This window comes from Seriola dumerili, unplaced genomic scaffold (assembly GCF_002260705.1).
Source record: "Seriola dumerili isolate Sdu_G_001 unplaced genomic scaffold, Sdu_1.0 BDQW01000191.1, whole genome shotgun sequence".
NCBI lineage: Eukaryota > Metazoa > Chordata > Actinopteri > Carangiformes > Carangidae > Seriola > Seriola dumerili.
This window is the reverse complement of record NW_019174446.1, coordinates 3,367,657-3,390,807: the sequence shown is the minus strand read 5'-3', so window position 1 is coordinate 3,390,807 and position 23,151 is coordinate 3,367,657. Positions and strand designations below refer to the sequence as shown.

At 39.6% G+C, this 23,151-nt stretch overlaps 2 protein-coding genes across 4 annotated transcripts in view; one reads left to right on the top strand and one right to left on the bottom strand.

Moving 5' to 3' along the window:
• Positions 1–416: 416 nt before the first annotated feature.
• tstd3 (thiosulfate sulfurtransferase (rhodanese)-like domain containing 3) lies at positions 417–3,543 on the bottom strand. The gene is made up of 4 exons (XM_022753271.1): positions 3,028–3,543; positions 2,751–2,921; positions 2,166–2,325; positions 417–1,702 (listed from the first exon to the last, which is right to left on the bottom strand). Exons 1-4 carry the CDS (start codon positions 3,164–3,166, stop codon positions 1,645–1,647), a joined length of 528 nt encoding a protein of 175 aa, XP_022608992.1. The 5' UTR covers positions 3,167–3,543; the 3' UTR covers positions 417–1,644.
• Positions 3,544–4,027: 484 nt separating this feature from the next.
• Positions 4,028–23,151, top strand: part of usp45 (ubiquitin specific peptidase 45) — a 36,237-nt gene continuing 17,113 nt past the window's right edge. For 2 of the 3 annotated variants that reach the window (XM_022753267.1, XM_022753270.1), the window contains exons 1-8: positions 4,028–4,312; positions 5,036–5,146; positions 5,663–5,832; positions 6,961–7,061; positions 7,849–7,949; positions 16,641–16,792; positions 18,411–18,506; positions 19,006–19,136. In XM_022753267.1, the coding sequence (XP_022608988.1) occupies positions 5,044–5,146; positions 5,663–5,832; positions 6,961–7,061; positions 7,849–7,949; positions 16,641–16,792; positions 18,411–18,506; positions 19,006–19,136 (854 nt within the window). In that variant the 5' untranslated portion in view covers positions 4,028–4,312; positions 5,036–5,043. The remainder of the gene's footprint in view (positions 4,313–5,035; positions 5,147–5,662; positions 5,833–6,960; positions 7,062–7,848; positions 7,950–16,640; positions 16,793–18,410; positions 18,507–19,005; positions 19,137–23,151) is intronic. The other variant, XM_022753269.1, reaches the window with a different exon arrangement.

Genomic DNA, 23,151 nt, shown 5'->3' with positions numbered 1-23,151 from the left:
CTATACAGCACCTCAGCCAAAGGAAGTGGACTAATTTAATTATTAATGTTTATTTATTATTAACTGTTATTATTATTATTAACAATGAGCTAATGGACACATGAATTTCCCCTAGGGGATAAATAAAGTATCTATTTATCCATCTATCTATCTATCAATCTATCTGTAATGATGTTACTCATGTTTTAAGTCAGTTAGACCGGAGAGAGGTCTCACTTACTGTCATTTTTGTAGCTTCTGACTTGTGAAACAAATTATCAGATCAAAATCATGTTTATTCAGTTATTCTCATAAAATGTGGAAAAGCCATGAAGTATAAGTTGATAAGATGATGTAAAATGTACTTTTTAAAGAGGGTCCAGGTTGTTTAGGTGGAGGGTTAAGCTAAAAATGACACAAACAATACAGGGGGTATAGACCTGATGTCTTTCAGTCATTTATTGCATTTTATGTTTTCCTAATGTAATGATAGGGTGTACTCAGGGTGATGCGTTACACTCAAAGATCTGGTTTAATATTTAAATATGAATACGAATAGTCATGGGGGTTTCCTTGTCTGCTTGGACAATACTGTTTAATACAAGCAGGGATAGTATTAACACTTCTGAGATAGATTCTTTACTCGTGCATCATGAAAGTCTCGCAGAGGTCAGTTTCCTTTTCAGTGACAATGACTCAGTGCCAACAAGCTCCTGCTAAGCCTTGTGAGGAACTCGGATCATTTATGAATCTAGACGAAATTGATGATGAGAATATTATTCGTGCATTCGGTTTGGACTTTCAGCTGGAGCTATAAAAGGGGAAGTTTATAGGGAACAAGGTCCGTGGCCGTGGTCAACACAGAGGCATTCTGCTCAGCTGAAAACAAACACATTCATTATCATGAATGACAGAGGGACCTGTTAACGTTCCATGGAGGGTTGGTGGCAAATTCATACTGAGGAACTGTGGATATTAGACATGGTCCTTCAATACCGTAGATCATCTTTGTCCCAGTAACTGTCACCTCAGCATGGCTCTGCATGTTTACTTATATCACAAATGATCCAAGTGAATGTGTTTGTCCCTAAGTTGTAAAAAAAATGTTACTGTGTAAATATGTTAATCAAAACTATAATTTTTATTTATTGAATCATGTTGGCAACAAGCACCGACTGTTGCATCTATGAGCAAACCGGCTGTTTAATATTTACAATACATCAACTTGAAAACTGTTCATAATATGCAAATGCAAGACTCATTTACTCACAATCATACACTGTTAAGTAGTCATTTGCATAGTTAGTCTGTCTTCTCATAACCGTGGTAATGTTTACAACAGTCACTGGTTATATATGTTTGTTTCAAAGTTGTAAAGGGTTTGTAAGTAGTTCTGCGCTGAAACAAATTTACAAGAAACTTCAAGTCATTTTATAATAGTTCTGAAAAGCAACAGACGTGATTGTGTGTGCTGATGTGTGTTGAGCCCTCTGGTTTCAATCTTTGGGATTCACTGATGAGGAAAACAACTTAAATCAAAGTGTTTGAACCTTTTAGAAACCCTTTACAAGACTCCTCATTATGCGCTGTCACTTTCCAGTTTGATCTCAGGTAAATTAAAGAAAGAGCTTTAAATAATGTGTCATCTCTTCTTTCATCCCTGGGTCACTTATGTTGCTCATTCTTCACCCAGTCTTGCCATCCACCCGGGTAATGCTGAACACTGAAATGGGGAACAAAAAATTGGAAGAAAGCAGGATGAACTGTTGCATAAACAGGGTTGTGTCTAGCAATCACACTGCACACTGCATTTCATAATTTCATTGTTAAACTCAGTATCTTTTTCTCAAATTTTCAATCATATAATGGAGATGTGGTATGTGCCATCTTTTCAAAGAGCACTGCATGATGGTTGGCATCATGCAACAACAGGGCAATAACTTCAAGCAGGTGAAACTTAATGTTGTCTCGTGATGGGATATAAAAGTCAACCAAAGCCATAAAACTGTCCTGCTACTCAGACCTTTATCCAGAATAAAAAAGCTATAACTTTAAGAAGAAACAACAATAATATCTTCTTCAACATTTGCTGTACATGACTGCAATAATTCAATCATTCGTTGACTTAAATGGTGAAGCGAGAATAAATGATTTTGACAGACATATGCCAAGGAAATATGTCTCACTCTTTGTATCCGAGTGATGCAGCTGTGTCAAGTGCGTTTTTGCTTCGGACCCCTGCCAGACAGGTGAACACGATGTTTTCCGTCTGCTCGGGCATTTCACCACCATACTTTTCTTTGAACTCTTCCGCACCCAGCTGGAGGGCAGTGTTCACCTGACCCACTGCAGAGACAAACAAGCACAGAGAGGTCAAGTGGTGAATATGTGCTATTAGGTAAAACAAAACATTGGTGGGTTTGGTGTTTCTAATTGTTGTAGTAATAATCTCAAATCACTGTAACAGCTTATTCTCTCTCATACCATTTACCAGGTTGTCTGCAGGTGTCATCCATGCTGAATTCAAGCTTATTTTAATGTTGCACTGAATGTAAAATTTGGGGAATTTAGCTTTTAAGTAATCTTACCACAATAAAAGCAGAGGCCTCTGACAGACCTCTAGAGGTCAATGTATGCTTTATGAGACAGACTTTAAGATTCAGGACTTTCCTATATTTGTTCATGGCCTACAGATAACACAGACTATTAGACTATAAACTACAACAACTTTACAACAATTTTCTGTGTACTTCAGGTAGACCAACACTCACGGGGAACGTTAATGGACCCGGGGATGAAGCCGTACTCTCTGAGCTCCCAGGGTTCTCTGACATCTATAACTACAGCTTTCCGGCCGGCCAGGAGCTGTTTCAGCTGCTCGTAAGTCACATCTGTGCTCGGTGGCGCAGAACTGAACCTGCTACATAACAGCAACTCTCCGGCTGAGAGCAAAACAAACATGATGGTAAGTCACAGACTGAAGAGCTGACATTTAAATGGGCGGTAGATAAGATAACAAATGAAAACAGCGCTAAATGTAAAACTCACTTTTGCAGCCAGGATGAGAGTTGACAAGGCTGGACACAGAGCTTCGTGCCCCCGGGACAGTAGCCCCTGGCAGGGCGGTGCTGTTCCATAACAGCCGCGGGACCACCCCTGCAAACCTCCAACACCTTCTGAGAGCCATGTGTGATTAGTTACACTCTATATTCACACCTTTTAAACACAAACCCGTAATTTGACAGGAATACTGCGTGTGACAACCGTTAGCGATAACACTGCTCAAGCTCACCCTTTCTATAATGACCTGCGCGTGCGCAGTACTACGGATCACCTAAAGGACAAAATACTCTTTCCCTTGATTCCATCATGTCAAACTCGAACGCAAGTCATTTCCCAAATATTTCAAAGGTCAAAACATTATCAACATAAATAAGCGCCATGTACCCGAGGTAACTCAAACTAATGCAATGGGGTATTATCAACGACATAATATCTGATGCATTCGTGGTCGTGGGAAAAACGGAAAAGTGATAACCAAATACTTGTCCATATCTGAGCATAGATTTACTCGTAATTCATCGATGCCCCGTGCCGCTCTCAGAGGCAGCAGATAACTACCTCAGCTTCTCTGACAACTAAATAAACAAATTACCCTAAGATGTGTTCATAATATCACTCATGATCTTGAACTGAGTCATATCTGTTTATGTTCAAAATAAAGGTTATAAACTATACCATCTAAATGAATGCTTAGTCTTATGACACCAAAGGACTGAATTTGAAAATTGTGATGATACTACTTGTTTCATAAAAAAAAATTAACAGATTTGAGACAACAACACACGATATAATTCTTCAGCACAATATATTTATCTTAGAGTTCCAGTTTTTAGTCTCTGTAAATGAAATATAACAACAAACGTATCACCCTATGTTTGCAAAAGTTTTAAAACACCAGAAGAGCTTTTGAATACAAAAGCGTAATATTTTGCCACCATTGTCCATGAATGCAACATTGGGACAAACTGAGCCTCCGTAGTGCGTCACATGTTGACTAGTGTTGCTAGTTGTTGCTAACGAAAGCTTGACAACATTTAAGAAAGTCAGGCGCAAAAACGAAGAGCTATTAAGACATTGATCTGTTGTTGTCGCTACATTACTTTGAAATGTCTTAATATCGCCGTGTATTGTTGGATATACACACCTGTTAATGTTTTATTTATTCTGACAAGCTAATGTAGCTAGCCTGTTTGCTAGCCAGGAAGAGTTGACATCTCACTGTTGGCTTCAGGTTAGCTAACACAGTGAACATAGGAGCTGAAATAAAGAGGTGAGTTCGTTCTGCTTTTTCGTTAACTCTAAACATGAAAAAATAATTAATTCGCTGTTTAAATTTGTTTGAGAAACGATTTACAAGCCTTTCATATTCACCTAAGCTGGACAGTCGGGGCTAATTGAGGCCTCTTAACCGTGTTCTTGCCCATTACCAGATAGTTAGCCCTAATCACCTTTCATCTGAGAGGATATATTTATTCTCAGTGGCAGACTATGCATTCCGTTAGTATTTACAATTTTCTATTGTTTTGACTCAGTGCTCCTATACAATGATTTATAAATGCTTATTTATTTATATATATATATAATAGGTTTGGATAAGTGACTTGTCAGCTTTAATAGTGCTTGAAGGTCCTCCCATCTATGTTGGGTGAAAAGTTTAGAAATAGTTTCAAACATGACACCCCAATTTTAGGACAACGCAGCCAATCCAAGTCAATCACCTGACCTCAGTCCACATGTGGAGGTGTCTGTGAAGGTTTGTGCTGAAGTTAAAAGGCAACACAACAGAAATGTGCAACTGTGCAAATACTTGCAGACTGCGCTGTAGCTACTTTCGAGGTATTGCATGCTGCACTAAGTAAAATAATAATGGAAGTTAGAGATGAGTGCTAGTTTTGCTAAGTTCAGGAATCATTGTTAAGCCATAGTTATGGTGAGGTAGTTTAGTGTTAGGTTAGTTTAGTAAATTTATGTTGTCTTCCATGTTCACCTCCAGAGCTCCAGATGCGGCTAAAGGACCCTTTCTATTTGAAAGCCGCAGACATGACTAAGCGGACTAATAAACCGAGGAAACCTCGAGATGAAGAGTCATCAGATGAAGTCAGTGGTAAGTCACTGAGGCCCCAGACTATTAAAAGTTAGGGCTGTGAGTTTTCATTTGGTATAGGTTCGTATCCACTGTGCTAATGGATCGTAAATAGGAGTAAGTGTATACTTATGCTCAAAAAGCAGTGTAGAAGTTGTAGAAGTTTTGTAAAATGTACACCTCAAGCAATGTACCAAGTATATTTGTCCACTGCCTTTTGTCATTTTTGTCTGATTTGTCGATTTATGGGGTGTTATAAATTTGTCCTACTAAATCAACACAATGAAGTGTATGTTAACCAAGCCCCATTACACTAGTGGAATATCCATTAAAGGGGATTTATCTTGCGATTAATAGAATATATGCTTGTGTTTTAGAGGGATGTCCCACTTTGTATGATTTTCTGCAGGTGCAGCACACATTGTCTCCCTTTTTTTAAAAAGGGAAAATCAACTGGTCCCTAAAAGTGATTGGATTATGATAAATCTATCATTATAGTATGTTAATCGTTATAGTATATTTTGTTTTTTTAATCAGGGTTGACTTGCCAGCATGTGAGTAAGGCAGTGGACCTGAGCTCAGTGAAGAAGTCAGTGCTTTCCAGCGTGTGGTTGGTGTGCTCAGAGTGTCTAAAGGAGAGGACCATGATCGATGGCGAGCCAGCAGCATCACATGACATCCTGGTGTGTTTAAAGTGTGGTTTCCAGGTGAGATTTGTTTTTCTAACATTAAAACACAACACATAGCACAAACTAGTACTGAGTTATATATACATACATACATGTACATATACTATATATATATATATATATATATATATATACACACACACACACACACACACACACACAAAATATATATATATATATGTATATATTTTTTTTAACTTAACTTTATTTCTTACTTTTTTTTATCATACCTGCCTGTACCCAGTATACACAGAGGGACATTATCAATTATAACCTTGACTTACAGCATTGTCAAAGTCATGGTCATTGTAATTCTATTTTTAATTCTATGTGTGTTTAATTGGTCATTAATTAAGTTTTATGCATATATGAAAGGAAGCATATATCGTTCAGTTCTATGTCAGTCACCAGTATATTCAGTGTGACTGTAACATGTTACAGTATGAATTATTACACCAGGAATCACAGAAAGGAAAGCTTGCATTTTGTTCTTCTGTTTCTTTCATCAGAATAATTAAAGCTACACTTTCTACATTGAAATGATGAAAGAGAAATCTTGATGTACATTTTGTTTCTAACAACACAGAGATACAACTTTTACATGTTGTTTGACGCTGCTGGTTGTGTTTATGTCTGTGTGTATGTGTCTGTTTGTATGTGTGTGTGTGTGTGTGTGTGTGTGTGTGAGAGAGAGAAACAAAGACAAAGAACACGGAGAGAGGGGAATATCGTTGGAAAATCAAAAAAAATTATTTTGAATAAAAATGAAAATAATTATTTTATTTCATTCTGTCTAATTATTGATAATGCTTAATAATACAGTGAAACAATGCTGGAACTGGTCTGTTAAAATGTAATGGTCTAAAAGTCTAAAATTTAGATGATAATTATTAAAATAACGTGACATTCAGAAATGGTTCTCATTTGAAAGTTATGTTTGTAAAACAATTCAACAGATACATTTACAGTGAGTCTATTGTATATTGTCAAAGGACTTTCTTACTTCTAGCTCTAGTTCTACCACCTGCAAATTTGGCTTTATTGAGGTGGGAATGAGCCATAGTCTTTAAACATGGACATGTGTGCTGTGGGTCTGAATTTGCTCTGTGCTGGTTAACAAAGATTTTTAAATGAACTATCTTACAGGGCTGTAACCAGTTGGGGATCCAGCATGCTGTCAAGCACTACCACACTTTCCATCCAGAGTCTCACTGCATCACCATTAGCTTGAGCACATGGAAGGCCTGGTGAGGAAAACCTACATTCATTGTGAACTCTAATGAAAAAGCCAAGACTACATGGTCTGTGCATAAATTATCATTCATATGCAGGTTGTTCGTGTTGTTTAATGAAAAATGCCAGTTCAGGAGGTATTGCCTAATGTCATTGTCCTACTTGTACTAATGCAAATGTGTGTTGACGCCTGTGAGCTCGTTCAACGATAGCCGAGGCTGCCTAAACGCTTTTAAGGCTTTGCCTGTTTTATTGTCCCATTGAATGACGACATGCAATTCAGTGCGTCAAAGCTTGTTTCATTATCCATCTATTACAATTAAAATTAGAGAGCTGGAAACAGAGACATCTCTCCCTCAAAGTAAAAGTTGCATGTTTTGAAGCGTCCTGGCTACTGTGGTCAACTTAATGAGAACTAAACAAAATAAATTAACAAATAGCCTAAATAATGAACACAATAGGCACCAGTATTTTTACATACATCATACACTGTAGGTGTCTGTTGTCCTGAAGTGTTCTTGGTCTTGCCTCCACATTTTTCAGGGCAGTTTCAGTCTTTCAACCTGTGTATTATTTTTGCTTCAGTTTAGGAGCATAAATAATAGATTTTTACCAATAACCTGGTATTAAATGATTTTTCACTCCATTATGGTATTTGAAGGTGATGGTTTTCCACTCAAGCCAAGTAATTCTGTTGTCAAATGATGGTTAATTTCAACAGTAGTTTCTTAAGGGCTGTTAAATCCCACAGTAACTTAAAGCCTTTTTGTGTCTGTCTATGACCCCCTCTTATTGTAACAGGTGTTTTGAATGTAATGAGGAGCTCTCCACTCACTGCAACAAGAAGGCTTTGGCTCAGACCCTGGACTTTTTACAAAAGCACTCTGTCAAGGCAACATCAGGTAAGGTGTTTGGTAACATTCTGAAGGTCTGGCCAGCTACTGATGTTGAATTAAGCTTTTATTAGACATGTAGATCCTCACTGCAATTTCAGCAAGGCAGAAGTCAGTTCAGTTGGAGTTTTGTACAAACCTTCATTTAATTTAGCAACACTGTCTTCATTTGAAGTAGAAAATGGGTTACCTTGAACACACACAACTCTTAATGATAATCAGATATTAATGCTTCAAAATTCTGTTTAATAATCTGCACTGGTGAATCTCAGACAAGGCTTAATGTGCTTTTGTATTTGAACACATACCCAGAGTATAATGTGATCAGAAAGTGAAGTGGGTGGACTACTTTTTCACCAGAAATACCATGACTGCATACAAGATTATTACTGGCTGTCTTGTTGCAAGATCAGAGACTGTTGAACGAAGTGATCTGTAAAACTGATGGACTGACTTCCCTGGTCACTCAAGTTCAAATGTATCATTGTCAGTGATTCACCTACATATCAGGACTCGACTGCAGACCACCTGCTCCCCCTGGTGGCAGTGGTTGGCTGAATCCCTGGATTTAACCTATGGTACTCAATGTAGGGGCAGCTTATATGCAGTATTAAGTCGTACTGCAGTGTGATGGGTGTGACCATTCAGTGTTACAAGCATGATTTCTTATGGATGGAACTACTTTTGCTTTGATTTACCAGGGTTTTGAGAGCCCCTTTTTCATGCCTTATTAGGGTCATAAAATTTGAGGAACTGTTACTACAAAGTAAGAAAATCATCATGCTTTTTACTTACCAGTAAAATTGTGAAGAATTTAAATTTCATACTGATCAGTTCATACTGACGTTTGACCGCCTGACTGCCTACTTTCAGTCTTCACTTCCTTTGACCTTACTCAGACCACCTGAGCCCTCCTTCCCACAATCAGTCAACCATATATTTATTACAACCCCCCTCCTTCTCTGTACTTACACACACATACACCTTCTGTTGCTCCCTCCCTGTACCTCTCCTAGTTTGTGCTGGCACACTGAGAGGCCTTTTAACAGGCTGTAGCTGATCAGGGTGGTGGGCATCATCACTTTTAGTCTCACTGGCTGCCTCAGCTTAGCCCCCTGCCCGGTGCTGAGTGGCCAGAGGCCAGCCACCCAGGCCCAGTCAGGCTGGTCCACCCTTAGTCTCTCAGCCACGACTGTAGAGTTGTGGGATATATGCTGCAGCAATCCCCCCACCCTCACCCTCACCCTGCATGTCGCATGACTGAACACATTAGAGGAATTAGGCGCTTGAGTGATGCTTCCCGGCTGGGTTCCCTGAAGAACAAGAGCAGCTGCGTGGGGTTCAGCCTCTGTTTTGTCGTTCTTTGTCTTTCCATCACTATCTGTTTCTGTCCCTTGCTTCCTCTGCTGAGCTGCTGTATGTCTCACCACCTCTGGGCCTGTGCGCTACACTAGTGAGAGCCAGGATCCTCAACAAGTCAGAGCGACTAGATCCTAACAGCTGGAGCGCACTAACTCTCAGTGGACACACACATTCACAGATACACAGATACACATACACAGTGTGTTGAAAAGAATGTTCAAATCAAGCAAATACCCTTTTTTCTTTCAGCTTGTCTTATACGTTTTCTGGCCATTATAGATGATTTAAAGTTTCACTAATAAACTGAAGCTGAAGGCTGAATTCTCTTGACAATGTTTTCTTTGCAACACAGAGCACAAGCTCTTCCTGGAGTTTCTCCAAGTACATTACATACCTGAGGAATTTGTGTCATCTTTTAGTAAAATTTGTTTTGAGAAGGCCTGTATAGTTTGTTGTGTCAGACCTCTAAGAAAGAGAGGTATTGAAAGATTACTTGAAGTTGGTTGACACATGTACATTTTCAGCATTACTATTCCTGTAGATTCCACTTTGTTGATGCTGTTTTTTTAATCACAATACGCAGCATTCATCAAGAAATTCATGCATCTTTGAGCCAGTTAAGCAAAGACCATGAATGAGCAATGTGTGTGTGGTCTGTTCTGTATGTTTATATGTTGGTGGAGCTGCCCTTTAGTTTACATGGTGCCAACCAGTGGTCCAGTAATCTGATGAGCCGGACAGTCGCTTACTACAGCTTTCCCATTTGCCTCTTTAAATTACCTGTCACCTTTCTTGCCACCCAATTGTTCCACACCGGTCGGCCACATGGGTATAGAAGCGGGCAGCCACTGTTGCAGCAAAATAGACGGTTGTCATCTGTTGAGGAGCTTGTGAAATTGCATTTCAGTGTGAAGGCCAGGTTTTCAGAAAAAGCTGCTGTTTTTCCTATACACCCCAAGCACAAAAGAGCCCCAGCAAGGATATTTTTTCAGAATCCATAATAATTTTGTACAACAACAGCTCAGGGAAGAAAGAAAGTCGATTAACTGTGCTCTCTCATCATCAAGGCCTTCAGCTCAAGTACCAGAGTCCCAGTAAAAAGCTAATTGACCTCAGGGAGCTAGACTCCAGCTTGTAACACAGCTGGGGAGTCTTTGTGGAGCAAATTAAAATGTTGGTTCTGAATAGACATCAGAGCTTGTTTCTCATTGGACTCTGTCAACTCTTTCTTGTTTTATGTTACTTATTGTTATCAATCACTACATTACTGTATCGTTGTGTTGTTGTAATATTATAATATGTATGTATATTATGTATCTTTTGGGGAAAACATTTTTTGGAAACATTTATAACTTAAATAAGCAAAAACTATAGCTATATTTTACAATTACCAGCCTTAAGTATATGGAGACATAGTTTATAAAAATTTTTATTCCACAGATTTGATTTCTAACATTGACAGTATCTATTAAACATATGACCTTCCACTTCTTTCAGATAAATCTGGGAATACATATATTAAAGCATAAAGGAATAAAGTTAAAAATATGCAAACTCTAAGTATTTATGCATTTTTTCGGAAATGTTTTTAGAAAGGAATGAGGGAATTTTCAAATCGGGAAAATAATTTAGATCAGACCCATTTAAAGATGGTTTTACCATAGATTAATAATGATAATTTTATGTGACATTTTCATGTCTACTTTTCTCAACTCTATCAAATCACGTTCTCGTATGGCTCTGCAAAGTACTGTTGAAAATAACCCACACTTGAAATCATCAGAGTGAGTTGTCAGTCACAGGATGGAGCACATCTGTTGTTTTTCAGCTTCCTCTCAAACTTGTAGGATTGTTCTTTTCCCTCATTCCCACAACGCAAACACAACAACATACCTTTTATAGACAGTTACAAACCACTACTGACAACAATGAAATGCACAATCAAGTTGCACAAATTAGGCAAGAGTGCATTAACCCCTACTCTTCATCTGTGTCTGTCTTTAGTTGTTGATTCATCTTTAAAATAAATAAGGTTCACAGTTTTCTCTGACCCACAAAACTGTTGGAACAGTTTAGTAGGTCACCACTCCTCTTTAACATGGTGTAATGTTACTGTAGTGTTGGTCGTAATCGGACTAAATGTCTTGGTGGTGTGCTGTATACCTGTGCATCACAGTTTCAGATTTTAAACCAAATGTGAATCTTGTTTTCTTCTTTTAGCCCCGTGTCCTGAATGGGGTGCTGTCATGGTGGGAAGGTTATTACAAGCTTATATCAGGGATGTTTACATCCTGTTTTGACTCTACAGTTGGACACTTGTGAGTCCAGTTTGTACTGGGCTCAGTTTTTCCATGTCTCTACTGACTTCTCCTCTGAGAAACCTTGGTGAAAGGCTGATGTAGAGAGTATAGTGTTGTATCATCATTGCACTTTTATTCACCTGGTGTCCTGCCTCTGGTTGTTGATTTTTGGAAACCACAGTCTTTAGTATTCCATCAGTTTAGCTTGGCTGAGTCAGTAGCCAGTAAGATGCTTGTCCCCTGGTGGTACTTTCATGGATGTAATCAAGGGTGATTTTGTCTTTATTCCCACCATCGCACATGAAAGTAGGCCAGATAGTGGGTTAGGAAAAGCTGTGTGTGTGTGTGTGTGTGTGTGTGTGTGTGTGTGTGTGTGTGTGTGTGTAAGTAACATGGCACTGGATTCTCTTGGCCTCAGATGGCAAGGAAACAGGCTTTTCATGCCCTGCAGTCACAACAAATTAGCGAATTAATAAGACATTTGGTGTTGCCTGGCCTTCCTCTTGACTGCATGCTCTGCATGAAGGGATCTGGCCTTGACCCTCCACAGTGCTGCACTATGAGTGAAAATGGGTGCATGAAGCCCACTGGCCATACGATTTGATGGTTTCTCAGCCCAACTGTGAACCACATTAAGAGGGCTTTAAGATGTATTTTACAGAATCTTGTTTTTGACTCGATTATATCGATGCGCTTTTACAATAAGCAGCTATTGGACTACAAAATACTTGTGTTAGATCTGGTTCACTTGTAAAATTAAGAGAGCAGCAAGTATTGGTGTACAACAAACTTGAAAAGAATACACTTTGTTTATGGCATTGTTTCATTAGCTTGAAGTTTTTACATAAAGTCTGGTGTTCAGCTTGACAGACTCAAAAATAATGCAAACGCACGCAAGACAGAACAATTTATTTTATGAGAAATTTCAGCTAAGCTTGCTTGTTTTTTCTTTTTTGAACCACTCAAGTACTGTTCTCTGTAAAAAGTAAACAAGTCCCATGTTTCTTTGTGTGTCTCTTGTGTGAAAAAGAGCAGGCATTGCAGGAGGTGTTGGTGTACATGCATGCATGTGGATGAGCCTCAGCACCGTGATGCTTTCCTCTGCCCTGGGGAAAGGCTCCGCAGTGTCACTGCTGCCCATACTCGGTGGCTGAGCAAGGAGGGCCAGGTGGTGGTGCCGAGTGCAGCACAGTCAAGCGTGGACGCAGTGCATGCTGACATTTGCCTTCGCTGACTGCTGCAGGGAGAGGAAAAATCTGCTTTTCCATATGCTTGTGCTCGTTGCAAGCCTTCCCTCCACCCACTGCTCCCCCTATTGCCCTCCTCTGCCCCCCTCTCCCAAGTCTCAACCAGATGGCTCCCTGAACATTGTTTACCTTGGGTGACGGTCCCAGATGCAGAGTGTGTCCGTCGGCATCCCCATTCCGCCCAGTTAGTTTCCTCATTCCTCTGCTCCCTCTTAGCTCTAGTGTCAGTCGTAGCTCTTAGAGTCAAGTAACATTAAGTCTGTTGATTTTGGGCCTCTGCTCACAAACACCACAAGACGTAGACACAGTCATTTACACACTTTTTCTGTCTCTCCATTACTTTCTCTTTGGCTCAGTTGTTCACACTTGCGCAAACATCTTTTCACACCTTCCCAGTCTCACACCAAATCCAGTAATCCACAGTTTGTTTTTCCTGATCGGGGCTGCAATCATTCCCCATCTCCACTTGTTTTCCATGCATTTCGTGTGTTGACATATGGGAGCTCCCTTATGGCTGCATATTGAAGATGGAAATAGACCTCCAGATGTTGCCTGCACAGAGGGCCAGATGCATTTAGCATCACTGGGTGGAGCGCCACAACAGCATGTTGTCCCAGCAAGCTGAACCTCGCCCTTCTCGGTCCCAAAACTACAGAAAGATGTTCTCTTCATTTCTCATCAGTGTTAAACATTAGAAAGCAAAGTAAATTTCAAATTTCCAATCTGTTTGACAGAAAAGTTGCCCTTTTACTTTGACAAATTTGAGTGCAATTTGATTGAGTATAAAATGCAAGCTGCCAGGCCACGAGTAAAAAGCCCAAGGTTCAGATTCCACCGACTGTGACCAGGGCACTCTTGCTAATGTCCTTGGCCTTGGAGAGGAAAAGCTGTAGGTTGAATAGCTTTTTCAACAAATGTGTTATGCACAAGGAGTGGTTCTATGAATGGAATATGTCCTAAGGCAAGGCCATTTGTGTGTTGAGGAGAAGAACAGTGAGAGTAAAGGTGCAGGTTGTTATGATGATTATGACAGTTAACGGTGCAATTGATTTTCCGTAGCTGGGGCATGAGCGGGTTCAGGCCAGTGACCTCGCTGCTAGCCTGCTCTCTTGACTGGCTTATATGGGTGAAGTGCTCATGGACCAAACTTTTTTTGTGTTTACCAGCATTTAGTTGATTACTCTACAGCTTTTAGGCCTTAAGGTACTGCCATCAGTCCCAGCAAGAATTTGGCATTTGCACTGAAATGTCTTGTTATCAGGAATTTGTCGTTTTATTTGCTATACAGTGGAAAATTCACTTTTAGAGAATCATAGCATTTTTATCAGTCATTGTATTTGTACAGCAATAATATTTTAAATAAAATGAAAATTGAATAATAAATCTAATAGTTTTCTGCAATGTATTGAAGAAGCATTTAGGCATTTTATGATGTAGCAGTGTTCACAAGGATAATCCAACATCCCAGATTTTTAAGACTGCTGCTGAAAATACATCAATTTGCAATGTAAACAATGATGTCATTTAAGGTATAATTATACCTAATAATCATCATAAGAATACATATACAGTTTTGCATTCTTAATAAAATCTAATCCCTTCCTACCAATCAGGCAATACCAATCAAATAGTAATAAAAATAGTAATATGATGTATTTTATTTCATCCATGTGTCTGCCATTCAGCATGTATGTGCATGTGTTTTTTTATGTTCAGCAGCATTAGGTTTCATGGAGCATGAAAACAGCACAAATAGTATGAAATATGAAATTTAAGCAGGAAAGGGAGAAAATCATCTGTGGCCTCTGTACAGCCTTTTTTCCTCATGTGATTGAACACCCCTTGTTTTCGTTTGCACTAACAAGGGCTGTGCTAGCTGAATTGATTAGAAGTGATCATCTTGGGGAGTTTATTTTTTTCTATAAGTCTTGTGTGCATACAAAATATGCTACAACTAATCACTTCTTGTGGCTGGTAAAGTACACAGTGTGGACCTTTGTCTGTGCCCATGACATCTTTGTAAATGCCCATATAATCACAAGTAATGTGTTAGTGCCATAAAGATCAGATGGACCACGTGTTACTACACTATACTGAGCTTGTCATCCATCATGGAGCCTGAATGAAGCTGAATGTCTGTACTTTTCTGGATCCGTCAAACGTCTCCAATATCTCCTTGAGTGAACAGCTCTTTGGCTTAATGTGCACCTTCTAGAGCAGCACGTCTTCCATTCATCTCCTTACCTCGACTCTGAGTCCATTAGCACCACCTCCATCTTTTCAGTTTCTGTCTGAACATAGTGCTGTGCTGTGCTCGCACATATTTTTCTTCTTCCCCAAATGCAACTACCAATTTGACATAGAAAGCAACAGGAAGTGGCAGCAAGACACTTACGAAGTAGCTCTTTAATATATAATGTCCTATCCAACACAATAGTCTTGAAATAAAGTTACCTTTGTGAAACTTAGACTGTTCCATACTTGCTGGGACTTTGTCAGAGAGGTGTTTTTAACACTGACAGTTTTTGTGGTTGTAATTTGTAGTAGTAGTGTAGCAGATGCCATTATATAGGTATCCCCTGTTTTGTTCTACAGTGTATAGAATAAATAGTTGTTTTACTAACTGTGTTGTACTTGTGTAAGTGTGCTCTGTGAATTTACAGTATGTGGGACAATGTGAATATTAGAAGTCTGTGTCAGCAGACACTCTGTCTTAAATTACTCTACTTAGGGCCCTGTGCAAAAAAAACTGCTCAGTTTTGTGCAGTTTCTTGCACATCAAACACTGCTCACAGCTTCAGTAATGTTTTGTCTCTTCTGATCATTAAGGTAAAACGCTAAGTTTAGTAAAAGTAGCTGTTATCTGTTGAATCATGAGAGAGACAGAGAGAGAAGCCACAGAGGGTTGTTGTTTGACTCAAAGCTGTGGCTTTTACCTTCCTTTAAACTTGCCAATAGGTAATACTTTTGGCTGAATACACTTCATCCTTTGTAACTAAACAAACAGTGTGCGTGAAGGCTTGAACCTCTTCCACTCTAATCTACATTTCCAGGATTCCCCACTAGCTACCAACACGTTAGTAACATATTATTGGTATTGAGTTATCGTGGTGTTAGCTTTATTGTTAGCTGCTGGCACGCTATTGGCTCGCGCAGCTACAGTACCTACTCAGAGTCTGTCCCCAGCAGACTATCTGTATGACACTGTTAGATTCTGACCATCTGTGTCTTAGTTGCTGTTTAAGGTTAGTTTTCATTGGTGATCAGGAGGAACAGCTGGCTCTGGAGAGCCAACCCCGGCCCCCACTCCTCCCTCACTAACCAGCGGAAACTTCTACAGCTGTCATCTGCTTTCCCAAATGACCCAGCTTTCCTTCCAGCTGCCATCCCAGCACTCTGCTCCCAGGCCCAGTCTCGCTTCAAGGCTAAGCCCAATTTTTTTCCGTATCTAGGCGCAATCCCAATTTAAAGGAAGCCGAAATTTTTCCAGCTGCAAGGCAGACTTCCACCCTCAATCTCAACCAAGTTGTCAAGCCAGCCACCATCTCAGCTGCAGCGTTGAGCTTGGCTGCCAAGTCTTGGTACAGAAATAACTTAAAAGTAAAAGCCAAATCAGGGTTTAGAAGTGGACTCTTTTGTCAGACTGTCCACACACTGAAACCACCATAATGTTTCTGTAACTTCCAGGCTTGTACTGTTCACTATCCCTTGCATCATTTTACTAATATACATGGTTTTTGAGTTTCTACTATTGTACATCACAGACTTGTTTTTTTGTGTGTGTATTACAGCAGCATCACCCAAGATCATCAAGCTGCGGGAAGATCCATCAGATTATAGTGAGCCACCTAGAGGCAAGAGTCCAGTCATCAACAGCACTTTGGTTCCTGTCAAAGGCATCAGTAACCTTGGTAACACCTGCTTCTTCAATGCTGTCATGCAGGTCGGTATTTCCATCGGGTCAAATGTAAACATTCCTGGAAGTGTTTGTGTCATTATAGTGTAGAGCAGAAACTAAACCTTTAAGAGAAAAGCTCGGGGCGTAGTGGTCTAAGCAGGCGCCCCATGTGTAGAGGCTACAGTCCTCGCTGCAGTCGGCCCCGGTTCGAGTCCCGCATCGGACGGCCCTTACTGCATGTCATTCCCCCTCTCTGCCATTTCCTGTCTCTCTACTGTGCTGTCGAATAAAGGCATAAAAAGCCCAAAAAAATATACTAAAAAAAAACAAAAGAAAGAAAAGCTCAACATGATGCAAATTAATTATTTTATTGTGCATTATGAAATATGCTGCAAAAGTATTGCTCCTTTTAGTCAGAACGAATACCTTATTACATAACAGAAGTAGGCATGATTACAGCTACCTGTCTCTATAAATCTGATTAAGTGGATCTCTAACTGAGGATTACCTGCTTACCAGTTATTGCTTTATCTCAAGAGACGTTGTGATAGCCTTGTGAGTCACAGGGATTTCCGTTGGAAGATGGTTGTTATATGAATATGTATGTCTTTACAATGCATAAACACTCCTCAAGTGGTGCTTTTTCTTTTTCTGGCCTGTAGTAACCAGACTATGTTCTTACATTGACTGTGATTGTAAACAGGCTAGGCCTTGAGATCATTTTGAAGAATATTCAATGCAGCAGTAAATGCAGAGCTGGCTTGGGCACTTTCACCTGCCTATGCATGAGTGGCACTCAGATGGTGCAGAGCATGTTCACCATACAACATAGCTAAAGAGTCTCCCCAGTCTTTCTCTGGTCGTGTCATGGTGACTGCAAACTGACAAGCCTCTTCAACAATGAAGCTGTTTTTTTCCGCCATTTTGTTAATCACCCTCAGGGCCTTCCTCGTTGATTGAAATTCGAGTGAGCGCGCTTTACATGCTTTTGCCTCCCTCTCCCTGTCTGTTTGTATTGTCTCCTTGAAAATTGCAATCTTTCTGGTGAAAACACATAATTGTCACTGGATGAGCTGTGTCTGCGTTCACAATGCCAGCTCCATTGTGTGTTTTCCATAGCAACTGTCTTCATTGCCAGGATGTGACAAAACAAATATCTCTTGAAAGGGAAGGAAAAGATGCTTCTCTAACATAAAGGGACAATGACTGCTTCAGGCTATCGCCTCACCAAGGATCTTCTCTACATTTCAAACTCACAGATTGTGGATAGATTTGAAAGCCTCTTTCAGAGTAATGAACTCACCACAAGTTCCTTAAATCCTACTAAAATGGAGATAACATTTCACAAGGGTATTTTAATTGACCACATCGAATTGCCACAAACTATTCGCAGATAGAGTTTCATATATTTGGAGGATTACAGCTTTTTTTGATGTTAATGTTTTTTCTTGTCAAAGAAATTGTCTGTGGGTCTTTTCATTTGATGAATAGTAAAATCAGTGTGTATGACCAGTTTTATGCTTCACTGATTTTATGAATGGTTTTCAGCTGTTGATCTAATGTTATACCTGAACAATACCTTTCCCCAGTGCCATTCAACACACGGTTAATGGTTAACGAAATGTTATTTAACACTGAAAATAATTGTATCCTGTCCCCACAGAACTTGTCACAGACACACATGCTCATTGAGCTTATCCAGGAAGTGAAAGAGAAGGGGTACAAACTGAGGATCTGCCCCCCTGTCGAGACCAATCTGGTACAGTTTATTCTCTTCTTCTCAAAGCTTTGTCATCTCTAAACCAAACCCCTAATAGGACAAATGCCAATTACTTTGCTTTTGAAATTATCATTCTAATCTGTCATTATGTTGCATTTATGAAATAAATTATATTTTAAACACACACTACAAATAAAAAAAAATGAAAATATGTAAATATTATCATAATTAAACTGCATTATTTGTTTTGTTTTTTTGGACATTTTCCCTAATTTAGTGCTACAACATGTTTTAGGATGTAAAATTGAAATGTCTCTATGAACACTGAAGACATTTAAGACTTTTTTCTGACATTTAGTGAAGGCTGACAAATAAGTAAATAAATTTTATCAACTCTGAATTTTTCAGAAATCTTTTTATACTCTTTTTATACAAGTCAGATCTTGCTTTGTTATTGCATTGACCTCCACGACTCCCGCCATCACATCCAATTTGGAAACAAATGTATTTATTTTCATTTTGTCTCCACGCCTTCCAGAGTCCACTGATGGTAACACTGCCCAGTCCGGAGCCCCTGACTGCAGCCATGTTTCTCTTCCTCCAGAGCATGAAAGAACAAGGGAAGGGCCCAATCAATCCCAAGATCCTTTTCAGTCAACTCTGCCAGAAGTAAGGCATCACTTTTCATACCAGTTGCTACTTCATTTCACCCTAGATCCTCTTGTTTGTGAGCACTCATGCATGGAAAATATATTGGTATCCAAGCATAAAGCTTAGCTACTGTGCAGATAGTTACAAAAAAACATGACAATAAAACAATAAAGTAAACTCATTTCTGTTGGATATGTGGATGATACCTGTGGCACAAAATGGCAACAGTTTATCAGTCGGAAGTTGAAGTGTTTTTCATAAATATAAAACAAAAAAAAGCTCTATAGAGGAAACATATTATTCAATAAACACTGAGGAGGTTAGAGCAGCCATTTTACCTCAGTTTGTATAATGACTACCAGAAAATCACCCTCACTTTCTACTCTGTATGCAAATACTATTTTATCTCAGGGTCACTGAAGTCGTTACTTCTGCACTTCTCCATTATTACAGTGGTAATGCATTGCACAGGAGCCACAGCTTTCACCTGCTTTTATCCCCTTACTGTGGTGGTGACCGTTTTAACCAGCCAGACCCAGGTAGCACCTGGTCCCAGCTGAATGCCTTTCACGCACTTTAGGCTCAACATGCACTACACACGCTAAAAGCACTGTACCTTGGTAAATGCCTAGCAGCAGCTAGCTATTTGTAGCTCTTTCTGCTACTTGCCACACTGCTGTGCCACCTGTGTCATGTTTGATCCAAAGCAAGGTCTGTGTGACAGGCAGAAACATGGCCGTACTTTTGTGAAGTTGTTTTGCTGTCTTTTATGAATAGTGTGAATGTTTGGTTGGCTGGGTTCTTGTTTGATCATGGTACACTGCTGGTTGGGTCCTGTGTGTGTGTGTGTGTGTGTGTGTGTGTGTGTGTGTGTGTGTGTGTGTGTGTGTGTGTGTGTGTGTTGGGGGGGGGGGGGGTCTGTGTAACTGTTTAGTAGTGCAGGTGGGTGACCAGAGCATTTAATGTTGGATGACTGGATACATCTCTGGTGTGGCTTTGACAGTTATTCTGGTACCTAGCTTTCATCAGACAGGCCTGTGTGTGTCTTTTGTGTGTGTGTGCGTGGAATGTGCATATGAGGGCTGCCACCTCACCTGGTACCACCTCAGCCTGCAACACTCGTGCAGGCAATTGTGCATTCAGACAGCGAGTATTGCACGCACCTTGATGCACTCACACGCATCTAATTTCAAGTACAGTTAATCTATTCCACTGACATGCATTTGAATAGAGAGATATGACTTCAGGCCTCAGCACCCATTACCCACATGGCACACTTATACCACAAGTGAACCTTTATTAAGGCCACTATGTAATTGTTTTGTACATCCATACAGTAAATGCAAATATGAAGCTTTAATATTCACTCACATTGTCTGCAGTGCTGTTGAAGAATTGGTAGAAAATAACATAAAATGTAAAGAAGTTGTAGATTTCAAAACAAACAAAAAGTGTGTTTCAGCCCTTTTTTAAAAAAAAAAAAAAAAAAAAAAAAAAAAATTCAGCATTTTCTTATTAAAAACAAAGTTGCTGGTGTAAAGTGTAATTGATTAGTTGATTGACAAAATATTTTAATATATATTAATTAATTAATATATTTTGATACTTTGATAACTGAAAATTATATAAATAATTGAGAACATGTGTTGATCACTTGTTCTCACTTTTTTCTTTTACTTTAATCTGAACACATTCACAGAAGCTGAAAGCATCCAAGCCAATATTAGGTGACAAAATTCTCTGAGTATCTTTTGCCAAGAATTCACCAGTGGTGTCTTTGTTCCGTGCGACCTTGTTAATTTTTCTTGAAAAGAGCTCTGAATTCCAAGTCGTAGTAATGAGCGCTTAGAAGGAAAAGATACCAGCAGGTAAAGAAATTTAACAGAGTTTTTGCACAACAAAACATTAGCATCAGATCAAAAGTTTTAATTGTAAAAGTACCAGAAAATCAAGATTAATGATATGTGGGATTTCTTGCTTCTCTAACAGACTTAATGATTTGCAAAAGCTTCTTCAAATTTCCTGAAAGCAAAAATACCAGTGATTCTCCAGCCCCAGCTTCTCACATTTGAGTATTTACTGTGTTGAATATGATTGTAAATTGAATATGTTTAAGATATTTTGTCGGACAAAACAAGCAATTTTGAAGACATCACCTTGGGCTCTGTAAGCTTGTGATGAGGATTTTTCAGTTTTCTGACATGAAATAGATAATAGTTATAGACTAAACATAAAAAAGTCCCTCATCAATCTGCACTCAATAACTCATAATTACAAAGTAAAAACAAAATTTTAGAAATCCTTGCAAATTTATTAAAAATGAGAAACTGAAATATCGTACCTTTCCCCAGTGCTTGGTAGAAGCACCTTTGGCAGCGATTACAGTTTCGTGTCTTCTTGGATATGACGTGACAAGCTTTGCACACCTGGATTTAAAGATTTTTCTGCCATTCTTCATCAGGTTGGATGAGGACTGTCGGTGGACAGCCATTTTCAGGTCTGTTCAGTGATATTCAGTGGGGTTCAAGTCAGGATTCTGCTTGGACCAGTCACTCAGCTGTCCGTCACCCTGACCAGTCTCCCTGTCCCTCACACACCCCCACAGCATGATGCTGTCACCACCATGCTTTACCGCTGGGATAGTATTGGGCAGGTGATGAGTGTAGCTTGGTGCTCCTCCTCAAGACATGACACTCAGAATTAAGGCCAGACAGTTCAATCTTGGTTTCATCAGACCAAAGAATTATGTTTCTCACAGTCTGAGAGTCTTTTAGGTGCTTTTTTTGCAAACTCCAAGCAGCTTTCATGTGTCTGTCACTGAGGAGAGTCGTCCGTCTGGCCACTCTGCCATAAAGCCTAGATCAGTGGAGTGCTGCAGTGATGGTTGTCCTTCTGGAAGTTTCTCCTTTCTTGTTCATCATGTTGTCAGACCCCTCTCTTATCAAGGTCCTTCTCCCCTGACTGGTCAGGCGGTCAGTTCTAGGAAGAGTCCTGGTTGTTCCAAACTTTTACCATTTGGAGCTTTCAATGCAGCAGAAATGTGTTTGTGTCCCTCCCCAGATCTGTGCTTCAATACAATCCTGTCTGAGCTCTACAGGCAGTTCCTTCCACCTCATGGCTTGGTTTTTGCTCTGATATACATTGTCAGCTGTGAGACCTTATATGGACAGACGTGTGCCTTTCTAAATCATGTCCTAACAATTGAATTTACCACAGGTGGACGTATTTCTAAAATTCAGTTTCATTTTGTCATTATGGTGAATTGAGTGCTGATTGATGAGAGAAGGAAATTAATTCAAACAAATTTAGCATAAGATGCAACATAACAAAATGTGCAAAACGTGACGGGGTCTGAATACACACACACACACACACACACACACACCCACACACACAAACACACACACACACACACACACACACACACACACACACACACTCACACTCACACTCAAAGAAACTTAAGCAGCTGAGCTGTCCTTCTCCTTGATTGTTACCTAAAGAAAGCCAGATTGCTTTGTATCCAGAGATACAGTAGCCGAATCACATTATTTAAATTTTAACAATTTACAGGAAATCCTCATTTATTTAATTTCTGGAGCTTTTTCATAAAAGCAGTTTTTAGTATTCAGGGCTCGTGGAAGAACTGGAGGTTTATTACACTTTCAAGGTCTCACTCACATATGCTATTCCTTGTATCATCCACAAAGTGTACATGATTGCACTTGCATTCTGAATGAGCCTGAGCTCTTACATGTTTCTCTTTTAGACTCCTCCACACAGCAGCTTGGATACATTCAGTCGAGTCTAAAGCTTTGAGCTGAAACGACAGGGTCAAAAACTGCTCCTATTTACTGGGAAATTTTTCTCAATTGAAGTGACCTTTATGACGGCTGCCCTCTTTAAATATAGCCTGTCATCTTCACTTGTCCCTGCCAGCTCTTGTCACTCCAAGAGGGTTGGGTCTGCCCTTGACCTGTGGGGGCTTAGAGCACTTTTCCATTTCTCTTTCACTGTCTTTCACTGTCTTACC

Excerpts from the sequence above, each read along its gene's own strand:
- tstd3 (XM_022753271.1), bottom strand. The coding sequence starts at position 3,166 with ATGGCTCTCAGAAGGTGTTGGAGGTTTGCAGGGGTGGTCCCGCGGCTG. Across the intron at positions 2,326-2,750 it reads CGGGTCCATTAACGTTCCCC|TGGGTCAGGTGAACACTGCC; the intron begins GTGAGTGTTGGT and ends TTGTCTCTGCAG. Across the intron at positions 1,703-2,165 it reads GCATCACTCGGATACAAAGA|TGTTCAGCATTACCCGGGTG; the intron begins GTGAGACATATT and ends TCCCCATTTCAG.